The sequence below is a fragment of the Suricata suricatta genome, chromosome 10 (assembly GCF_006229205.1).
Source record: "Suricata suricatta isolate VVHF042 chromosome 10, meerkat_22Aug2017_6uvM2_HiC, whole genome shotgun sequence".
Taxonomy (NCBI): Eukaryota; Metazoa; Chordata; class Mammalia; order Carnivora; family Herpestidae; genus Suricata; species Suricata suricatta.
This window is the reverse complement of record NC_043709.1, coordinates 102,662,098-102,684,787: the sequence shown is the minus strand read 5'-3', so window position 1 is coordinate 102,684,787 and position 22,690 is coordinate 102,662,098. Positions and strand designations below refer to the sequence as shown.

The 22,690-nt window shown below is 37.1% G+C and overlaps 1 protein-coding gene across 9 annotated transcripts in view; it reads right to left on the bottom strand.

The window, feature by feature from the left end:
- ERC1 (ELKS/RAB6-interacting/CAST family member 1) overlaps window positions 1–22,690 on the bottom strand; it is a 516,785-nt gene that overhangs the window by 142,785 nt on the left and 351,310 nt on the right. Inside the window, exon 16 of one of the 9 annotated variants that reach the window (XM_029953461.1) lies at window positions 15,284–15,312. The exons of the other annotated variants lie outside the window; for them this stretch is intronic. Coding sequence (XP_029809321.1) covers window positions 15,297–15,312 — 16 coding nt within the window. The 3' untranslated portion in view covers window positions 15,284–15,296. The remainder of the gene's footprint in view (window positions 1–15,283; window positions 15,313–22,690) is intronic. 9 annotated transcript variants of the gene reach the window in all.

Genomic DNA, 22,690 nt, shown 5'->3' with positions numbered 1-22,690 from the left:
CTAGCAGGATATTTACAGATGCATTGGCCATCATAGCAAAAAACATAAATTGGAAACAAACCAAATGCCTAATGGGAAATGCTCAAATAATTGGAGTATCTTCATACAATGGAAAAGTATGTAACCACTTTCAATATTTTGGAAGAATATTATTTGATGATAAAGAAGAGAATTCATAATATTGTTAAATGTGAAAAGAACATGAGTCAAAACTTTAAATTATGAAGATTAATAGATATTAGTAAAGCTATACGATTGTCGTCAGTGGTTGTTACTGGTGTTAATAATCACCTGATAATATTTTCCTAATCTGTTTTCCAAACGGTCTTTGTACTTTAGCTATACAAATTTATCACTGAGTAATTAAAACCTCAAACCCATAATCAAATAGAAATTTCCTCTCTTAGCTGGAACTGGCCTCAGTTCTACTGGCTACAGAGTCATATCCTCAGCCCATTCACTGTTTTGCGTTTGTCTTCACATCTTGTGCAGATGCCACACGAGATCTACTAAACCACACATTTTTTAAAGCTTTGTATAAAGTCTTTCTCTAAGAGATCCTGGACATTCTTAGAAGCAAACACAATCCATGGGGCCCCTTCAATATTCCAACACAATAGCAGCTGGATGCTGTTAGTCGTCTGCTCTGTGTTTAATTTAAATCTGCTCTTGGTTTCAAAGAACGACGTGCCCTCTGATTCTTCTGACTCTGGTGGAGGGCAATTTCCAGAGAAGTCCAAGTTAGTGTCTCAATTTTTCCACTTTGGGCAGGGCCCAGTGAAGACAGCATGTCTCTGCCTGACATGGCATCCGGCAAGATGGGTTGAGTGGGGGCTGGAGGATCCACTTGGAAAATAGATCCCTCTCAGCCCTTCAAGTTGGTGCTGACTGTCACCTGGCAGTTCAGCTGGGCTGTTGGCTAGAGGCCTCATCCTCCTCCTCATGAATTTTTCCATGTGGCTTCTTGGGCCTCCTTATAACATGGTGGCTAGGTTGGTTCTCCGATCAGGCGAAAGAGCTTGGCTCCTTTGTTTTAAATTAGTTGTCCATATATGTCTGAGTTTAGTTCTGGGATCTCAATTCTATTCCACTGATCTGTATATCTATTTGTTATATGCCCTAGATCACACTATTTTGATTACTATAGCTTTGTAGTATAGTTTGAAACTAGGGAGCATGATTTCTTCAGCTTTGTTATTCTTTCTTAAGATTGCTTTGATTACTCAAGATCTTTTGTGTTTCCATAAATTTTAAAATCTAAAATTTCACAAATTTTAGAATTATTTGTCCTAGTTCTGTGAAAAATGTCATTGGAATTTAGATAGGTATTGCACTGAATCCATAGATTCTTTTGGGTAGTATTGACATTTTAACAACATTAATTCTTACAATCCATGAGCATGGACCATCTTTCCATTATTTGTGTCTTCTTCAATTTCAACATACAGATCTTTCACCTCCTATGTTAAATTTTTTCTTGGTTATTTTATTCTTTTTGATTTAGCTGTAAATGGGATTGTTTTCTTAATTTCTCTTTCTAATAATTCATTATTAGTGTGTAAAAATGCCACAGATTTAAATTGATTTTGTATATTGCTATTTTGCTGGATTCATTTATTAGTTTTAACAGTTTTTGGATGGAGTCTTTCAGGTTTTTAATATATAGTATCTTGTTATCTGCAAATAGTCATAGTTTTATTTCTTCCTTTCAGGTTTGGATGCCTTTTCTTTATTTCTTTCTTTTTTTGCCTATTTTTTTTGGCTAGAACTTCTTCCAATACTATGTTAAATAAAAGAGGTAGGAGTGGACATCCTTGACTTGTTCCAGATCTTAGAAAAAAAGCTTTCAGCTCTTTCATCAGAGTATCCATCCTGTTAGCTGTAGGTCTGTCAGATATAGCCTTTATTATGTTGATGTATGTTTATTGTATACATAGTTTGTTGAGTTTTTGCCGTAAATGGATGTTGAATTCTGTCAAATGCTTTTTCTGCATCTACTGAGAGGATCCCATGGTATTTCTCTTTCATTTTGTTACTGTGGTGTATCAAATCTGGTTGATTGACTTGTGGATGTTGAACCATCCTTACATCCTTGGAATAAATCCCATCTGATTATGGTATTTGGTCCTTTTAACATACTACTGAATTCAGTTTGCTAATATTTTGATGAGATTTTTCCATCAATGTTCATCAATGATATGGGCCTGTAATTGTGTAGATGTGTGTATGTATGTGTGTGTGGTATCCTTGCCTCGTTTTGGTATTATGGTAATGCTGGCTTCATAAAATGAATTGGGATATGTTCTTTCTTTTTTTTTGCAACAGTTTGAGAAGAATATGTATTAAATCTTTCAATGTTTGGTAGAATTCACCAGTAAAGATGTCTGGTCCTGGACTCATTTGTTGGGTTTTTTTTGATTATTGATTCAATCTCCTTATTAGTATACAGATTTTTCTATTTCTTCATGATTCAAGCTTGGGAGATTGTATGTTTGTAGGAATATATCAAGTTCTTTAAGGTTATCCAGGTTTTTTTGGCATGTAATTGTTTACAGTAGTCTCTTATGACTCTTTGCATTTCTGTGTTATCAGTTTAACTTTTCCTCTTTCATTTCTGATTTTTAAAAAAATGTTTTATTTATTTTTGAGAGAGAGAGAGAGAGAGCGCTAGCGAGTGCGAGCATGAGCAGGGGAGGGTCAGAGAGAGAGGGAGACACAGAATCCAAAGACAGGCTCCAGGCTCTGAGCTAGCTGTCAGCACAGAGCCTGATGCAGGGCTCAAACCCACGAACCATGAGATCATGACCTGAGCTGAAGCCAGATGCTTAAATGACTGAGCCACCCAGGCGCCCCTCATTTCTGATTTTATTAAAGCCTATTCTATTCTTTTATTGATTAGCCTAGCCAAAGGTGTGTCAATTTTGTTTATCTTTTCAAAGAACCACTTCTTACTTTCATCAATCTTTTTTTTTTTTTTTTTTTTTTGCCTCTTTCTTTGAGCCTCTATTTCATGTATTTCTGGTCTGATCTTTATTATTTTCTTCCTTTGACTGACTTTGGACTTCATTTGTTCTTTTCCTGGGTGTAAAGTTGGATTGTTTGAGATTTTTCCTGTGTCGTCTTAGACCTGTATCATTATGATTTTCTATGAACCACTTTTGCTGCATTTTAAATACTTTTATATGTTATATTTATGTTTTCATTTGTCTCTAGGTAAGTTTGATTTCTTCTTTGATTTCTTTGATGACCCACTGGTTGTTCAGTTAAATTCTGTTTAATCTCCACATTTCAGTGGTTTTTCCACTTTTCATATGATTGAGTTCAGATTCATACCACTGGGTTCAGAGAAGATTCCGGATATAATTTTAATCTTCTTGAATTTACTGAGACTTGTTTTGCGGCCTAACATGTGATCGATCTATCCTGGAGACTGTTTCATGTGCACTTGAGAAGAATGTGCATTCTGTAGCTTTTGGATACAATGTTCTGTATAAATCTATAAAATCCATTCGGTCTAATGCATCATTTAAGGCCAGTGATTCTTTAAAAGATCTACTCATTGATGTAAGGAAGGATCAAAGTCCTCTATTGTATTGCTGTCAATTTCTCCTCTTAGGTCCCTTGATAATTGCTTTATATATTGTAGTACTTCTATGTTGGGTGTATTTATAAATAACAGGCTTCTTGTTGGATTAATCCCTTTATCATTATGTAATATCCTTATTTATTATGACAGTCTTGTTTTAAAACCTGTTTTGTATGCAATGCATATAGCTATACCTGCTATTTCCATTTGCATAGTTTCTACATCTCTTCACTTTCAGTCTCTATGCGTCCTTACTTTTTATTTAGTTTTTTAATAAAATTTTTATGTCTTTATTATTTTATTTTTTTTAGAGACAGAGACAGAGAGAGTGTGGGGGAGGGGCAGAGAGAGAGGGAGACAAAGAATCCGAAGCAGGCGCCAGGCTCTGAGCTTTCGGCATTGAGCCCAATGCTGGGCTTGAATCCATCAGCTGGAGATCATGACCTGAACTGAAGTGGACACTCAAGTGACTAAGCCACTCAGGTGCCCCTAGAACAACCTATTTTGAGTTGACAGCAAGTTAAATTTGAACACACTCCAAAACTTTACATTCCTGCCCTCCTGCCCAAGTAATCTTTTTTTGATGCAACATTTTACATCTTTTCATTCTGAGCTTCCCTTAATACCTAAACTTAATTAATTACTATAGTTTTAATTTTTCTATTTTTGTCTTTTAACTTTCATATTTAAGTGACTGAGCCATTACTTTTACTACATATTTACCTTTTCCAGTGAGATTTTTAATTACTTATGTTTTCTTGTAATTAATTAGTGTTCCCGCCCCTCCCCCCCCCCTAGTTTAGAGAGGTCCCTTTATCATTTCTTGTTAGGTCAGTTGAGTAGTGATGAACTCCTTTAACTTTTGTTTGTTTGGAAAATGCTTTTTTCCCCCTTAAAATTTTGTTTATTTTATTTTATTTTATTTTATGGGTAGTTATAGTCTCAAAAATCCTCTTCATCAGGTCTTTGAGCCCCCTGCAAAACTTCTGGTCTTTGAGCTTGAATATGGTGATTTACTCCAGCAATAATACGGTATTCTTATTGTAATGCATTCTGAAGTTTTCCTGAAGAGAACTGAATGCAATCCATGCCTCTGTGAAATCCAGTCTCTTTGTCAAAAAGTACAGTGCACTTTCATATATGGCCAAACTGTGCCAAGTATTCTCTCAGCTCACCCGAGGCCGCGGTCCAGAGAATTTTTCTGACAGAAGCTACAGGTGGGCTAGTACTCATGCACAGTGCCACAGAGTCCCTCATTACTGAAGCTGCCATTTTTAGATCTGTCTGGAAAACTCTTAATCTCTCCCTCAAGTCTGAATGATAATTTTGCCAGGTTGAGAACTGTTTGTTGGAAGTTTTTTTCCTTTTGGAACTTTGAATATGTTGTGTCATTCTCTTCTGGTTTCAAGGTCTCTGCTGAAAAATCTGCTGGTGGCCTTATGGAGTTTCCCTTTTATGTATTAAGTTGTTTTTATCCTGCTCGTTTTAAGATTCACTCTAACTTTTAACATTCTAATTACAACGTGTTTGGTGTGGATCACTTTGTGTTCATCTGTTTTGGAATTCTCCAGGTTTCCTAGACCTATATGTCTGTTTCTCTTCCCAGATTAGGGAGATTTTCAGTCATATTTCTCTAAATAAGCTTTCTGGCCCTAACTTTTCCTCTTCTCCTTCTAGGAACCTTATAATGTAAATATTACTCTACTTGATACTGTCCCCAAAGTTTATTTATATTCATTTCTAAAAGTTCTTTTTTTGTTTTGCTGCTTTATCTGGGTAAGTTCTACTGCTTTGTCTTCTGTTTGCTGATTGAGCTTCAGCTTTACCCAGTGCGCTGTTAAACTCCTTCTACTGTACTTTATAGTTATTCATTATATAGTTATATATATAGTTATTCATTATAGTTATTCATTATATTCTTCAGCTCTGTAACCTGTTTGAAACTTTCTTATGTTTTCTATCTCTTTTTTGAGGATCTGACTGTGTTCATTCATTCTTCTGCTGAGTTTGGTGAGCATCTTTATGACCATTACTTTGAATACTTTACCACGTGGATGACTTACCTCCATTTCACTATGTCTTTCTCCAATGTTCTGTCTTGTTCGTTCATTTGGGACATTATCCTCTGTCTCCTCATTCTGCCTGAATTTGTTTCTGTGTATTAGGCAAAAGATATATCTCTCCCAGTCTTAAAGCAGCCACCTTTTTAAGGAGATGGTACATGGATCCCAGAAATGCACTCTCCTCTGGTGACCAAAGCTACGCACTCAGGGGTGTGGGATGTGCACTCCCATCTTCTGTATGTGGCCAATCTGTTGTACAGTGGTTGGCAAGGCTATTGCCCAGCCCAGCTGCAACATGTGACTGGCACTGGAGAGCAGATGTGGGCTAGGCTGTCACCCAACCTGGCTGTGACACATCCTTGTGCTGAGGATGTGGGGTAGAGTCCTCAGTAGGGCATACTCACTCCAGTAGGGTAGAAGGAGAGTTCCAGAATGGTATGTCCTGGCAGTGACAATGGCAAGGTAGGATGAAATTACAAATATGGCATCTGCCAATGATTCCATCCCTGAAGAAAGTCCCAAAAGTTTTCTACTTCTCTAGTAGGCAGTTTATGATTAGTGAGTCTCCTTCACATCCAGTCTACATGCTTTTCAAATTGGTATTTTTGAATGAGGTTTCAGGGAGAATGATTCTGTGAGTGGGCCCTTTGGGGGGGGGGGGGTGTCTCTGTTCTCTACAGATCTATGGTTTTCCTGTACATAGTCATTATTTTCCAAACCTGGCATTTAGGAGTTTTGTCTCTCTTGTGCAGGACCTAAGAGGTATTAGGCCTGATGTGGAGCATCATCAGAGAAAAGTTCAGTATTTTTAAGATCCCTCATTTCTGCAAACTGCTCTAAATGGGATGGGTCTTTTTTGGCAAGCCAGTATCTGTACCTCTCCTACTCATCTTGATGCTTTTTTTGTGAAGGTTCTGCTCATCCAGTTTTCTGAGGGAATTATTCTATATGTAGTTGTTCATGGGAGATAATTTATGAACTTCCTATGCTACCATCTTGAACTCAATTCCCTTTTCCTGATATTTTATGTAAAGCAATCTGTAAGCTGTTCATGTGCAAAGGCTATTCTTATGATCTCAATTAAACAAAGAGTTAACTGATGTTGGAAGTCCTCCTTTGATTATTTTGGAGAACACAGTAAGGCTTAAGAAATTAATATAAAGAGTACAAACAACAAATGTGCCTCTTCTATGGCTTTTTCATGTTTATACTATTAAATTTTATAGAGATTAAAATACAACATTACTGTGGAATATTCTTGAGTCAGAGGAGGAAAAATGAAATAACTTCCAGTGAATTGTATCACAGCTGACAAAGGGGCTTATTATTATCTACTGACTGGCTCAGAGTTCTGTTATCTGCTCTATGGTAGCTTCTTTTATTATTACTTTTTATTTCTTTAATGTTTATTTTTGAGAGAGAGAGGGAGGGAGGGATGGAGGGAAGGAGGGAGAGAGCGAGGGAGAGAAGCAGGCTCCAGGCAGAGCTGTCGGCACAGGGCCTGATATGGGACTTGAACTCACGAACTGTGCGATCATGACCTGAGCTGAAGTCAGACACTTAACTGACATAGCCACCCAAGAGACCCTATTGTAGTTTCTGTAACATTCTCTGCAGAGCAGGAATTCTTTTTTTTTTTTTTTTAAGTAGACTTCAAACCCAGCATGGAACCCAATGTGGGGCTTGAACTCATGACCCTCAGTCAAGATCTGAGCTGAGATCATGAGTTGGATGCTTAACCAACTGAGCCACCCAGGCAGCCCTAGAGCAGGAATTAATACACTTTATCTCTGCTACACTGCTAGCAAGTTAATAAAATTAAAAGCTTTTTGTGAAGTTGTAAAAAACAACTACAACAACAATATAACATTATGTATTAATTTATAAAGTTGATTATTTGATTTGCTCAATATTTGTTATAAATAATCTGTATAAGAAGATGTAATTGCTTCTTATACCCTAGAATTTTATCACTATGAGAACTAAGAGACTGGATGGAGTACACATGCCAAACTGGCATTTTACATTACATGTGGGAAAAAAGGTATTTCAAAACAGTCCTATTGTAAATACACATGGTCTTACACAGAGGAGATGATGACTATAAGAAGTTTTATTTGGATGTACTTTGAGAGAAACAGAAAGAGAGGAAGCAATAAGAGCAAATGTTATAGTTGCAAAAAAATATCCCAGATAATCTCTAATTATGTGTTTTTAGTTTTTGTAAATTTCTGAGAATTCTGGTTGCATGTGCCAGTACACCTGAAGATACCTGCTTTAAGAACCTAAGACTGAAGGGGGCACCTGGGGGGCACCCTGGGGGCTCAGTCGGTCAAGCATCTGACTTCGGTTCAGGTCATGATCTCACAGCTTTTGAGTTCAAGCTCCACATCGGGCTCTGTGCTGATAGCTCAGAGCGTGGAGCCTGCTTCGGATTCTGTGTCTCCCTCTCTCTCTGCCCCTCCCCCATTCACATTCTGTCTCTCTTAAAAATAAATGGCCATTAAAGAAAAAAAAAGAACCTTAGACTGAAGGTATAGGAGAATGAGAAATTATGAGGATCTACTGACAGATCTCAATTTGATGTTTTTTGGATTAACAATATAAATTTTAAATACCTTCTAGCTATAGAAATTCTCCATTCTATGTACAAGTAATTACACAAGTTTACAAAATACATGACATTCGAACCATCACAATTTGGCTACAACCCAAATGATCAAGCCGGATGCTTTAGCAATTTGAAAATTGTCATGTTTTCCAAATATATACTTTTCTTTCTTAGTGCCTTTTTCATCCGTTTCACTTAAAATTCAGTCTTCTAATTCCTCTTTCCCATGCTGATTCAGCTCAGTTCAATACACATTCATTGAATGTCTTATATGTGACAAAGATCATATCAAGCACTGAGCCAAGATAAGGCCTCAATCTTAAAATGTTGCCCCGAGAAATCTAGGTAACCAGAACATGGGTACATGTGTAGTCTATTGGTAGACTGAGCCTTGAGTGCCCTAAGAACCCTGGAAAACAGTGAGGTAGGCTGAAGCCTTAGGCCTTTTGAAACTCCAGGGAGAATAGGGAATTTCATATGTTGTGTTGGGTTGAAACTGGTGGCCTAACAGATTTTGAGGCCTTTTGAGGCAGTGTACACTAGGTAGTAATTTATTTATCGACTCTTCAATTATATTTTAAAAAAGAATCACTTCTTTCCTTCTAAAAAGTTATTTGTAAATGACACTTATATTACTGGAAAATAAACTCTCCAATTTAATTAAATATGTGTATCTAAAAATTATTTCTCCTACATTAATAATGTCTCTCCATTAAAACAAAAGAATCTTAATTTAACTTAAGCACATAAGTCTTTGTATTTTGGATACTTCTGCTGTAACATAAGCATATACCATTATTTCATAAAACACATGTGTTTAAAAATTTCAAATATCAAGAGATTAAGAAGATAAGCCACACACTGGGAGAAAATATGTGCAAAACAAAGAAGATATACATGTGAAAAAATGTTCAACATCATATGTCATTAGACTATAAATTAAAACATTTATGAGGTATCACTACACACCTATTAGAACAGCCCAAATCCCAAACACAGACAAATATCAAATGCTGGTGAAAATAAAAGGGACTCTCATTACTGGTGGGAATGCAAAACTGCACCACCATTTTTGAAGACAGTTTGGCAGTTTCTTGCTCAAAAAACTAATCCTCACTCTTACCATATAATCTAGCAATCATGCTCCTCAGTATTTATCCAAATGAACTGAAAACTTAGGTTCACATAAAACTGACATCCAAAAACCTGGACAGGGATGTTTGTAGCAGCCTTATTCATAATCATCACAATCTGGAAACAAGTAAGATGTCCTTCAATAGGTAAATGGATAAACGGCAGTAGATCAAGACAGTGGAATATTATTTGGCACTAAAAAGAAATGAGCTATAAAAGCCATACAAAGATGTGAGAGGAACTAAAATACATATTACTAAATGAAAGAGCCATTTTGAAAAGGGTACATACTATAAAATTCCAACTATACAACATTTTTTGAAAAGGCAAAATTATGGAGACAGTAAACAAAGAAAAAAAGATAAGTCGTGTCCAGGGGCTAGGGAAAGGGAGAGATAAATGAGAAAATGGGGATTTTTAGGTCAGTGAAACTATGAAACTCCTCTAAATGACACTACAATGGGTGATACATGACATTATACATTTTTCATAACCCACAAAATATACAAAACTATGAGTGAATTCTCATATAAACTATGGACTTTGGGTAACAATGTAACAATGATGATTAATGTAGTTTCATGACTGTAATAAATATACCACCCTGGTACCCACGACTGATGGGGGATGGGGAGATTGTATACACATGGGGATGGCAGTGATGGGGATTCTTTGTGCTTTCCACCCAATTTTGCTATTAATGTAAAACTACCCTAAAAATAAAATTAACATAACTAATATATTCAGTAACTAGAGTCACAGTTAAGAATCTCTGTTTAGAGGATGATAGACTGGGAGAAAATATTTGCAAGCCACATATCTGACAAAAGAGTAGAGAACTCTCAAAGCTCAACAATAAACAAACTCTCTAATTAGAAAATGGAAAGAAGACATCAAGAACTATTTCACTGACAAGAATATACAGATGACAAACAACCACATGAAAAGAGTCAACATCATTCTCCCTTAGAGAAATATAAATTAAAAACCACAATGAACTAGCATTATACAATTATCAGAACTGCTAAAATAAAAATAGAGACACCACCCAATGCTAGCAAGGATGAGGAAAAACAGGATCATTTATACACTGCTGCTGGGAATGTAATATGGGGCTACCAGTCTGGAAAACAGTTTGGCAGTTTCTTAAAATATGAAACACGCAACTACCATATGATCTAGCAACTGTACACCTGGGCATTTATTCTAGAAAAACAGACAGTTAAGTTATACAAAAACCTGTATACAAATATTTGTAGTAGGTTTTTTCCATACAAAAAAAGGAAACAACTCAGATGTTCTTCTACAGATGATTGGTCAAATAAACTCTAGCACATCCATACCATGGAATATCACTCAGTAATAAAAAGGAATGAACTACTGATAGATGGAACAATCTGGATTAAACTCCAGAGAACTATGCAGAGTAAACAACAATCTAAAAAGACTGTATACTGTATGATTCCATTTATATGACATTCTTGAAATGATAAAATTGTAAAAATGGAGAACAGATTAGTGGCTGCCAAAAACAGGGAAGGTGCAGGTGAGAGGGAAGGGGTGTGAGCATAAAAGGGGGTCTCTGTAATGACAGAAATGCTCTGTACCTTGACTATACCCAAGTCCATGTCCTGGCTGTGGCAGCGCACACAATACCACATCCTGGTTTTGTAAGATGTTACTGCTGGGGAACCTGGGGATCTCTCTGTATTATTTTTAACGACTATGTGTGAATCTACAAAATCTACAATCATCTCAAAATGAAAAGATTAAAATAACATGATTTCATTCAGATTAAGGTGAAAAAATAATTATTATCTTGTCCGTTTTGGCTCAGTATTTGACTAGTCATACAAAGCCTAAGTGCAATTCTAAGAGCATCTCTTTATCAGTGCTGGGAATCAAATGAAGTTCAAACGTTACATAAAATTCCAATCTTGCTGCAATACTGGCAATCACAAGCTTAGATGCAGAAGGTGATGTAGGTAATGAATCCAAGACTGGGTGGACTAAAACATAGCACACAAAAAGCCCAAGGACACATTCCAAGCAGAATGCTAAACTTATCCAGTTCTAGAACTATACATCCCTATAAAATAGGAAGAGATCTCTTGGACATGACATGAGCTGTGGCTGGCTCTGCCCTATCTCACTTTATGGATTTATGACAGTTTTCCTGTTAAAGAACCATCCCAGAAACCATGTGTGCCTTACATATTTGCCATTCCTACTCAGGTATGACATAAATAAATCATGGGGCTTGGGTCAGTACAGCCAGCCTGTAAAGTGATTCATGAGGCCAGCACTACCATCCCCTAGGACTGTGTACTTTACTACAGTAAACCTCAGAACAAGATACAATTTCCTGACTCAAGAAGCAGCCTTTAAATCAGGACACCTGGACAGCCCTGGAATACTTAAAAAATACAATAGATCTCAATCCACCGTTGTTACTTAGTGCTGGTCTGCACTTGCCCCAGCTCTGTTCCTTTTAACACTAAATACTAAATTCAAAATTAATCTCTTCTGAGTGAATTATTGTGGTAACAGAACTACAGAATAAATTTAAATGCATCACATCCTTTTATCTCCTTTGTTCCCTGTTTTACCCTAACTTTATTTACCCATTCAAAAAATAGTATTCCCCGTGTCAAATTTCCGAGGCTTTAAAACTCATAAAGCAAGAAGAGTACCTTTTGGTACCTAAAAAAAAAAAAACAAAAAAACAAATGACTTAACCTGGTCTCCCTCTTAGATAACTCAATAAGGAGCACCATTTAGAGCAATCCTAGAGACAAAGTTGCCAGGGCATTCTTTTGGCTTGGAGACCTATTCTGCAATCAGTATGATTTATGTAGGTATCGTATATACTTCAAACCAAGACTGGCAATAGTTCCACACTCTTGTTTGGGAAAACTGGAAATATAACCACTTGTAAAAGGTACATTTGTTGAACTCCTAAGGGCTTTTTACATTAGGATCTAAATATAATCATCAAGCTATCTTTTTATGTACTCAACTCTATGAATAAAATGCTTAAAGCCACTAAAACAAAACCACATTCCTAGTTACCAAGAACTACTTTTGAGTAAGATGCCGAAAAGTTTATAGCTAGACAGTCAATATCAGTTTGTGAATTTATTGAAGCTTCCAAATCAAAGGCCCATCACATACTTTATACTTCTTCAAGAAACTGGAAAAAAAGTGTTGGGACTCCTTATTATGACCGCAGAATGGATCCCAATCCCCTGATCTTCTGTGATACAACTGAGGCAAATCTATTTTTATTCAATAAAGACCTACTTGACTTTATGTTTTGGGCACATGCAGCCAATAGATACAAAAAGCTGCAGTGCTTTACTACATTCCTTTGCAATAAGAAACAGACCAAGAGAAAATACAGAGTCTTGTTCCTTAGCCTCTTCACACCTTCCCAAGTCATTAAAATGACTGGAATGTACACATGCATAAGGTGTTCAAAAATTTGTGCATGGCAACTGGAGATCAAGGCAAACTACAATAATAGATTCATAGACCTATCGAGGCAAAAGCTTTCTAGTGAATCAAAAAGAGAAAAGGAAGGACTACGGGAATTCTCAGCAACTACAAACTACACGTTGATGACAATGTGATTGCTCATAAATCTCAAAAGACAGGGCTTCGTAAATACTGTCAAATTATTTAAGACATTGTACATTTATTTCCTTAAGCTGATACTTTATCACTGACCATATAGTTGAACAAGTTTCCTCGAAAGAATTCAATAATAAAAGTTCTTTAATCAATATTAAAGCTGTAGTAAATAAGAGGGGCAGATATGTTCCTTCTTAATGACCTCAGGCTCACTTCTTGCATTTGTGTCTTGCTAGAAAAGACACTCAAATCAGGAAGAGGCAGTTGGCAGATCATTTACATCCGTCATGGAGTTGTTTCTCACTAGGACATGCCACAAGCCTTCATGGTCTGCCAGACAGTGTAAACAAACCCTGCAGATAAGCTTTAAAATGGATCACCCTTAAGACTCTTTAAATACAGAGGACAAACTGAGGGTTGATGGGGGTAGAAGGTGGGTAAAATGGGTGATAAGCATTAAGAAGGGCACTGGTTGGGATGAGCACTGGGTGTTATATGTAAGTGATGAATCTGGGTTCTACCCCTGAAGCCAAGACTACACTGTATGTTAAATAACTTGAGAATAAAAATAAAATAATAAATAAATTAAATTGGATCACATTCTAGAGAATCAACAATTGGAGAAATACATGAAAAACTGTCTAATAAATGCTCTTTCTAGAGAAGACTTGAATTCTTTCTTTCTAATTAAAAAAATTTTTTAATGTTTATTTTTGTGAGAGAGAGAGGGAGAAAGAAAGAAACAGAGCATGAGTCGGGGAGAAACAGTAAGAGAGGGAGACACATAATCCAAAGCAGGCTCCAGACTTCGAGCTGCCAGCACAGAGCTTGAACTCATGAACTGCAAGATCATGACTTGAGCCGAAGTCAGCGCTCAACCGACTGAGCCACCCAGATGCCCAAGAAGCCTTGAATTCTTTAAAAAAATTTTTTTAAATGTTTTTTATTTATTTTTGATACAGAGAGAGACAGAGCATGAGAGGGGGAGGGGCAGAGAGAAAAGGAGATACAGAACCAGAAGCAGGCTCCAGGCTCTGAGCTGTTAGCATAGAGCCTGACGTGGGGCTCGAACCCACGAACGTGAGATCTGACCTGAGCCCAAGTCCGAGGCTTAGCCGACTGAACCACCCAGGCGCCCCAAAGCCTTGAATTCTTAACCTAACCGCAAATGAATACTTTCTGGGGTCCTGTGAAACTTGATAACAATCACAAAATTTATTATTTTGTAGGAAAAACTTAAGGATCATCAAAACAGACGTGTCTGAGTTTTACAGAATTTCTCTACATAGAAATTACTATATTATTTTAATTTCTGTCTTCGCAGTAAATTTTGATTTGGGTGCACTTAAAAAAAATTGGGGGGGGGGCACCTGGGTAGCTTAATTAAGCATCCAACTTTGGCTCAGGTCATGATCTCACCGTCCATATGTTGGAACCCCACATCAGCACTGTGGTGACACAGCTCAGAGCCTGGGGTCTGCTTCAGATTCTGTGTCTCCCTCTCTCTCTGCCCTTCCCCTGTTTACACTCTATCTCTCTCTCAAAAATGAATAATAACATTAAAATTTATTTTTGAGAGAGAGACAGAGAGAGACAGAGTATGAACAGGGGAAGGGCAGAGAAAGAAGGAAACACAGATCTGAAGCAGGCTCCAGTCTCCGAGCTGTCAGTACAGAGCCCAACACGGGGCTCAAACTCACAAACCATGAGATCATGACCTGAGCAAAGTCAGATGCTGAAAGAACTGAGCCATCCAGGCACCCCTTGATTTGAGTGCATTTTAAGTTGACAAATAAGTTAAGGAGAGTTTGAAAAAGTAAACTGTGGCACTACTACACTAGTACTGACACTAAAATACAACCTAGTATTTCAATGACATATTTCAAGAAAACACATTTGAAAACTGCCAAGAGTCTACCTAAAGATGAACAATTGTGTTTGTCTCAATTCTACTTAAACAATGAACTATAATATACATTCTCAATGATTCTGGCTCCGAGTCTAGAAAAAAAAAAACACAAAACAAAAAACCAAAAAGCAAAAAACTTCAAAATCATGTATCTATTTAAAAAAAAAAATGTCAGGGGCATTCACTTTCAAATGTCCCTGTAAAGAGAGCTTTCATACTATTCTTACTTCCTAATCTTATAATCTAATAAACTTTTGCCTACTGCTCAAAAACAACAACAACAAAAAAACAAATGTCACAACATACTCTGTTTCCTGAGCATCAACTGACTGATAATATCTACTTACTTGTTAGGGTCAATCAATCAGTGATTCTCCTAAAAATGAAAGGAGGAGTATCAGTTTTTTGAGTTGGGCCATAGCTGACTAAGGTTTTTAATTGAAACATGAAGATTCCTCCTTCATAGTCATTAAGGACCCTGATCCCCTTAAAAGTTTACCAAGCTTCTCAGTTTCCTCCTTTGTAAAGAGTGACCTATATTTTTTAAAAAATGAATATTAATAAATATTTGTAAATAGCACTGAAGAAATGTAAAGGATATAATGTAATGTGAAAAAAGTACATGTTTTCATCTAAGAAAAACCTTTTGGCTACTCTCTCCAGTATTAGTGATTTCTACACATCAACATGCAGCTACACAAGAAGACAAACCTATCAGTCAAGTCTACTTCTCACCTAGACTATTACTGTCACTGATTCTACCATGAAGATAAGCCAGATGGGGCACGTGGGTGTCCAATTGTGGCTCGCGTCATGATCTCGCGGTTTGTGGGTTAGAGCCCGTGTCGGGCTCTGTGCTGACAGCTTGGAGCCTGAAGCCTGCTTTGGATTGTCTCTCTCTCTCTCTCTCTCTCTCTCTCTGCCCCAACCTGCTTGTGCGTGCACACACGTGTCCTCTCTCTCTCAAATAAATAAACATTAAAAAAAAAAAGATAAGCCAGTTTCTGTGCAAAATATAAGGCTTTTATTCATATGTGTAAAGAGAAAACATAAACATTTTATGTATAGTATGAGCTTATCAGACATGACATTTTTCATAACTGTATGGAGAAATCAGAGTCATTTAATGTTTAATGACAAAAATATGTATTTTTTCTCCTGTGATCTCTAGACATCATAGAGCAAATATGTTCAATCTGCAATAAAAAATTAAGTACTAAAATAATGGGAAAGGGGGGGAAAAGAGTTGGGGAGAGGGAGTGAGGCAAACCATGAGAGACTTTTGAATGCTGAGCACAAACTGAGGGCTGAAGAGGAAGGGGGAAGGGAAAAAGGGGTGATGGTCATGGAGAGGGGCACTTGTGGGGAAGAGTACTGGTGTTATATGGAAACCAACTTGGCAATAAACTATATAAAAATATGGAAAAAATTAAGTACTAAATACACAATAAACAGACTATGAAAATAAATACACAAGTAAGAAAGAAAAACTCAAATTCTTAATTTCATTTGGCTATGTTGAACTTCTGTACATCTTCAATAAAATATTTGTAAGGTGTTGGACACTATGGATATAAGTTGAAAGAAACACAATCTCTACACTCAAGAATTTACAGTCCAGGGACTGGTAAACTATAACCCAAGAGCCAAATTTACCCCACTGCCTATTTTATTATTATTATTAGTAGTAGTAGTAGTAAAATGTATGTAATACTTACCATTGTAACCATTAACTGTACAATTCAGTGGCATTAAGTACATCACAATGTTGTACCACTACCACTATCCATTTATGGAATGTGTTCATATTTTTAAACAGAAACTCTGCACACATGAGACAATAATTCCCCATTCCCCACTTGCTCAGCTATGGGTAACTTCTATTCTATATTCTATCTGTATGAGTCTGCCTCTTGTAAGTACCTCAGATAAGTGGAACCATGAAATATTTGTCCTTCTGTGTCCGGCCTCTTTCACTTAAAATAATGATTTCTTTTCTTAAAAATATTTAAACATGTTTATTTTTGAGAAAGAGAGAAGGAGCATGCATATATTGGGGAGGGGGAGAGAAAGCGGCGGACAGAGAATCTGAAGCAGGCTCCATACTGTCAGCACAAAGCCTCACATGGGGCTCAACCCAGGAACCCAAGACCATGACCTGAACTGAAGTCAGAAGCTCAACCTATTGAGCTACCCAGCTGGAGCCCCCACTTAGCATAATAATTTCAATGTTCACCCATGTGGTAGCACATGCCAGAATTTCATTTCTTCTCAAGGCTGGGAATATTCCATTGTGTACACACACACACACACACACACACCCCACATTTTGTTTATCCACTTATTTGCTGATAAATACTTAGGTTACTTCCACCTCTGGCTATTGCCAACAATGCTGCAATGAACAATGGTGTACAAGTATGTGTTTGAATTCCTGCTTTCAATTCTTTTGGGTATATACCTAGAAGTAAAACTGCTATGCCACTTGTTTTTGTAAATAAAGCTGTCCTATTACACAGCCACATGTATTTATTTACATATTGTTTGTGCTTACTTTTACACAATGATCTAGTTGAATAGTTATAAAAGAGACCACAGGACCTAGTTTACTGACTCCTTTTATTGTCCATTGTCTTATGAAGTGGAAGAGGAGGAGAAACTGATTTTGTCTTGTAAAGTTATGTGGACTCTGTGTTGGGGGGAGGGTGATGAACGTGTGCGTGTGCGTGTGCGTGTGTGGTGTGTATTCTGGAGGGGCTATGGAAATGGGATCATATAAGATTGTAACAACAATACCTTGGGAAAAATTATTTAATTTTGTTTTCACACTGAGGTTAGGGTTACCATACTAACTCACTAAAATAAAGCATTTAGTTTAGGCTTTCCAAACTATACTTTAGAGCTTTACTGAGCTTCTCATTTTAATGATTATAGGTTATATTATATTCTCCCTTGGCTTCTTTAAAATCAGACTTTGCTGGTTTACTATATAGCTCATAACATTGCTTCTTCATTTTGCTGGATCATTTCCCTCTCATCCACGTGTTGAATTCCCTAGTGATCTTAGGTCCTCTTCTCATTTTATACTGTTATTCATTCCCCTCGGTTTGAGCGTCAGACCTATGATATTCAAATGTCTATTGGCTATATCTATCTTAACTGTCCTGTATCTCAGTGGACCACATCAATATCCACTTAGTTTCTCAACCCAGACTGCTAAGAATCATCCTTAACTCCTCTACTTCCTAACTTGCCACCCACATACAATCAAAACCCAATAAATTATTATGTTTTTTCTGTCTTTTAAATGTTTCTCAATCTTTTAGATCTCATAAGCACTGCTTTATTTCAGGATCTCAAAAACTCCAGATTACTACAGTATTTTCATGACTTTAATTTTGTCCTCTATTACTTCATTCTTCACAGCAGAATCATATATGTAAAATGCAAATATAAATGTCACTTCTATGCTCAAAACATTTAATAGCTCTTTATAGCTCTAGGGATAGGAAAACCAGCCTCCCAATATGGCCCCCACAGCCCCCCCCAACAATCTGGTAAACATATCCTATTCTGTGTGACCAATATAAGATGGTAGAAGTGATGTAAATCCTTCCAAGATCATGTTATAAAAAAAATACTGTGGCTTCTGTCTTCAGTGTCCGCTCACCCAGGAACCACTTACTCTCTGGAAAGCCAGCTGCCATGCTGTGAGCAGCCCTATAGAGAGGCCCATTCTGTGAGGAAATAAAGTCTCCTGCGAGTAGCCAATGAAAAAAGGAGGACTCTTCTCAACAGCTATGTGAGTTTGCCGTCGTGGCCAAAGCTCTCGAAACCACAATCAAGCTTCAGATGACTGCAGCCTGAGCTGACATCCAAACTGCAGTCTCATAAGAGGTCTGGGATCAGAAGCACACTACTAAGGGGTTCTCAAATTCCTGAGCATTAGAAGCTGAGATGATAATTTTTGTTTCAGGTAACTACACTTGGGATAATATGTTACGTGGAAATATGTAACTAATATAGGATAAAGGCTAAATTCCTTAGTTATGGTATGTAAGGCCTTTCATGAGCTATGATTATGGTTCTGTCTCCCTCCTTACCCATTTTAATTTATGCTTCAATATTACTCACTTACTTGTAATTCTCCATGTCTTATCAACTGTTTTCCAGCTTTCAAAACCCTTTTCTGCCATCACAACCTCCTAAGGCTGCCCCTGCCCATCAATTCCTATGTCCCTTCTCATATAATTTGACAACTGCCAGAATTCTGTACTACTTTTATACATGGCCAAGTGCACAGTACAATTTGAGTTGTAGTCAATATGTGAATGGTACAATGTGGCTACACACATAACGTATATGCTTCCATTTTTTATCTTGATGATGCTTTAATATATTTATTTATACATCCCTCCTTAGCATCTAAAACAGGTATTTGATAAGAACTTATTGAATGAACAGACTTGTGTTAAATTTTCAATATAACCAGATTACACAAACACTTAAAATATACAATTTTAGGGGTGCCTGGGTGGCTCAGTCAGGTAAGTGACCAACTCTTGATTTTGGTTCAGGTCATAATCTAATGGTTTGTGAGTTTAAGCCCTGTACTGGGCTTTCTGCTATCAGCAGAGAGACAGCTTCAGATCCTCTATCTCCAGCTCTCTCTGCCCCACACCCTCTCTAAAATTAAAAACAAAAACCAAAAAACAAAAAAGAAGTGAGGTAACAAAATGCTGAGGATTCCAAGTAATAACTTCAAATTTGAAGAAAATAAGATTAAAGGTGACTTGACAGCTCGAGAAATACTTATCAACAGAAGCCTCAGTACAGGCAAAAAACCTACCAGGATAGGTTGTTTGGGCATCACCAAAGAATTCTGCAAATGATCTGAACCCTTCTCACTCCTACCAAAATGAATATGTGACATTTTATAAAATTTCAGAAGACAAAAGAACTGAGTTCAGGTTGTAACAAAGACCGCACAGGGCCCTAGCTGGTCCTTACACCCCTCAGGCTATAGAAAAGTAGACTGTCTTCATTTGGAACCCTTAGGCTATTGTCTAGAAGGAGGAAGCAACCAGGTTTCAAATAAGGTGGGGGTAGGAAAGGTATCAGGAAACACTCATTCGGTCCATATTAGAAAAAACACATCCAAGAATTTCATAACCAGCTAAATAATTCTTCAAGTATAATGACAAAATTAACATCCTCAGGCATGCAAAAACAATAAAACAAAAAGAATAATTCAGTATCCATAAATCTTTCCTGGAAAAGCCAATTAAATATAAAATACAATAAACAAACAATAAAGAAACAAAGCAAAGAATTTAGGAAAAGTACAGAGGAAATGTGACAAAGGACAGTGGTAAGCACTGAATTTAACTGTAGAACCCAGACGAGTAAATTTGGTAATTATAAAGTGTAAATGTTATAAACCTTGGTGAAGCTGAAATGAAAAAAATCTTTAAATACTGGTCAGAAGAAGTGTTAATTTCTTAATTTTTAGAGCACAGGGTAAATTAACACCCTGATCAAATGTTGTTGAAAAACAGGACCCTAATCTCTTAATCATTTTTCTTACCCTTGAGAGGGTATCTTGGAAATTCTTTTCCGGTACAGTAAAGAAACATTCAGTTGAAATTCCATTTATTCACTCTATTAAAATTCAATTTATATTCAAACTGGCATGTGATTATGATTCCATTATGTTCTCCCTATTTTCCCTTTTGTATATGTGCATAGAAATATGACAACAACCAGTACTCACCTAGTACAAATAATGATTATTTCCTAAGCACTTGGCTTTTGAGCTATTTTTTTGCCTTATTCTTTCTACCTTTGCTATTGCTTAAATTTTTATTTATTTATTTTTAATATATATATTTTTATGTTTCTTATTTTTGAGAGACAGAGAGAGACAGTGGGAACAGGGGAGGGTCAGAGAGAAAGGGAGACACAGAATCTGAAGCAGGCTCCAGACTCTGTGTGAGCTAGCTATCAGCACAGAGCCCGATGCGGGGCTCGAACCCATGACCTGAGCCAAAACCAGACTCTTAACCGACTGAGCCACCCAGGTGCCCCTTAAATTTTTAAAAATAACAATAACAAATAGACAAGTAAAAAACTCTGATTTGAGGTGCACTATCAGACACAAGAGCATGTGCTTTGGACTCCAATGTTGCCATATACTACCCGTGTGACTTGAGACAAGTGACTTCTTGAACTTCATTTTTCTCATCTATAAAATGGGAATACAAATTCTTAAACTTCCCAGAGTAGTTAAGACTGAGGCAGTTACAAGTAATATGCCTCACTACAACTGTGAATCTGGCACGTGGTAGGAATGTAACAAATTACTATTCCTTAGAGAGTTCGGGCTGTTTGAACAAAAGTAGAAAGAAGAAACCCAATTAAACCCTGGCTAAATGATAAATTATATCACATAACCTCTAGTCAAGAGTCCTTGAGTCACGAGTCTTCTTTCCCTAGACTCATGTGGCGAAGGACTGTTTGCTCTGTTACAACATGATGACCAAAATGTACTGTAGAGGGGTTTCAAAATATAAACTATCATGTAGTTCCAGAGTTTTTCTTCCTGCTGAGAAATCTGTATCTTCTTGACTCAAAGCAAATCAAATATTATATTTAAAGTGTATTAAAAATCTCCTTTCCCCATTGAGATGCCTACAGGATCTATTGCATCCTGAAAATAAAGTCATGATTACCAACAAAACAAAACAAACCACACACACACATACTCCACACCCCACACCCAGGAGTGGATCAGTGATCTTAAAAAAAAAAAAAAGACAAAGAAAAAAAGACCTTCCTCCAAAGTGGACACTCCTTTGCCTTCATTTCAATGAAACTATAGTAACATGTTTTATTTATGAACAAAGATAAAAATGTTTTTACACATGAAATCCATGATTAAAAGATAAACTTCAGAATATAGGTTATTTAAGGCGAGGATGGGGTGAAACGGGCACCCTCCTCCAATGTTGGTAGGAATGTAACTGGTATAGCCACTTTGGAAAACAGCATGGAGTTCCTCAAGAAACTAACAATAGAACTCCCCTATGGCCCAGCAATAGCACTGCTGGGGATCTACCCAAGGGATACAGAAGTACTGATGCATAGGGGCACATGTAGCCCAATGTTCACAGTGGCATTTTCAACAATAGCCAAATCATGGCAAGAACCTAAATGTCCATCAACTGATGAATGGATCAAGAAGAAGTGGTTTATCTATACAATGGAATACTACATGGCAATGAGAAAGAATGAAATCTGGCCATTCATAGCAATGTGGATGGACCTCGAGGGTGTCATGCTAAGCAAAATAAGTCAGGCGGAGAAAGACAGATACCATATGTTTCCACTCCTAAGTCTAACAGGAGAAACTTAACAGAGGACTGTGGGGAGGGGAAGGGGGGAAAAAGAGTTAGGGAGAGGGAGGCAAATCATGAGAGACTTTTGAATGCTGAAAACAAACTGCAGGCTGAAGGGGGGGGGCGGGAAGGGGAAGCGCAGTGATGGACATGGAGGAGGGCACATGTGGGGAAAAGCATTGGGTGTTATATGGAAACCAACTTGACAATAAACTATAAAATAAAATAAAACAAAATAGGGATGGTGAACAAGGAATTACCTTTCTCAACTTCTATCTGAGAACTATTATAAGTCATAACCAATCAAATGTGAGATTGGAGGAGAGGAAGAATAAGCTGGCAACCAATGGCTAACCC